We start from the raw sequence: 1,277 nt of genomic DNA, 5'->3' as shown, positions 1-1,277 counted from the left end.
TTAATGTATGCAAACAATTAGGCTCTTCCACCTTGCTGCAACGATATCCTTACTAAAAGCCAACAACTTTTCTGATAAATCACATATCAAACCTATTAAACAAGGGGTGGGGAAAGCATAGACAAACATGCAGGAAGTTATTTTGGTGTCACACTAGAGAAAATATCCTAGAAACCCAAGGAAAAGGGCAGAATAATCTCATTTTAAATTTATTATCAGCCACCACAATCCAGCAGAGGATCTCAGCCTATGTGCAATCCTAACTACACAGGTAGCAAGTAGATCTAGTTACAAACACCTGTATTTTGTTTAAGTACATGTTTTGAAGTAATAGTAGTAGGAGCCCACATTCAACACAGGAAAAATAGTGCAACTAACAGCTTTAAAAGAAAACAGGCCTTTGGCTATGAATGCATAAAAACAAGTTTCTACAGAAATCTACACTGGTTTTTGGAGCAGAGTGGGAGGAAGTTCAATACTTTGTTAGCTGGCTCAGCAATTGCTGTGAAGAGATGCTACTTTGGTTTTACACATGAATACAGAAGTTATAGCACATAAATAATTGAAGAAACATTTCTCACAGTCCTGCTGCCACTAAACACCCATGTTTCTGTTTCTATTCTAAGCATTTAAGGAAAAATAAAAAAAGAGTGCTCTCAATTCTGACAACAGAAACAGTGTTTGTTGTGCAGGGCCTAATCCTGGCAGCTGAACTCATCAAGGCAATGACTCTGTAAGAAGCAGGAAACCAAATATGCATTCCAGTACTTTTTAGCAAGATGTTTGAGCATGTATGGAGCACAAACCACCAAGGAACTTGTGTACCCAGTTGGCTCCTGGGTATTGTGTGCTGACAGATTATCTGTCCAGTAGGAATTTAATTCTCTCTACACAGGTGCTATTAACATCTTCATCCAAGGTAAAGTGTTCTTTCCACATCACCATCCTGTTAAAATTTTCAGTTGCTTGAGGATGCTAAAGAAAATCCAAATTTATAGTTTTCATAATTCTGTTAATCCCATCATGACTTATACGTATTTTTCCACACATGCAATCAAATAGTTAAACAAGCCAAAATACACACCAAAATAAATCATCTTAAGTTCAGCTGAGGGACAGAACATGACAACAACTCCTCTGGCAGGAAACTGAAGCTCTGTGACACAGCTAATACAAGAAATGCCATTTGGAGACAGCCAAGTTATGAAAGCAGTCCTACCCTCTGCAGGTGGCGAGGCAAACGTGACAGTCACTGTTTCTGTGAGAACGTTCCCACT

At 38.6% G+C, this 1,277-nt stretch overlaps 1 protein-coding gene across 1 annotated transcript in view; it reads right to left on the bottom strand.

The window, feature by feature from the left end:
* Nucleotides 1–1,219: 1,219 nt before the first annotated feature.
* The window catches only part of CARF (calcium responsive transcription factor), a gene marked incomplete at both ends in the record, with an annotated part of 5,663 nt that continues 5,605 nt past the window's right edge, over nucleotides 1,220–1,277 (bottom strand). Inside the window, one exon of the mRNA XM_008943423.1 lies at nucleotides 1,220–1,277. This exon is cut by the window's right edge and continues 27 nt beyond it. Within this exon, the coding sequence (XP_008941671.1) occupies nucleotides 1,220–1,277 (58 nt within the window).

The sequence above is a fragment of the Merops nubicus genome, unplaced genomic scaffold (assembly GCF_000691845.1).
Source record: "Merops nubicus isolate BGI_N331 unplaced genomic scaffold, ASM69184v1 scaffold12427, whole genome shotgun sequence".
Lineage (NCBI taxonomy): Eukaryota > Metazoa > Chordata > Aves > Coraciiformes > Meropidae > Merops > Merops nubicus.
The sequence above is the reverse complement of the archived record's forward strand: the minus strand, read 5'-3'. Positions and strand labels throughout refer to the sequence as shown.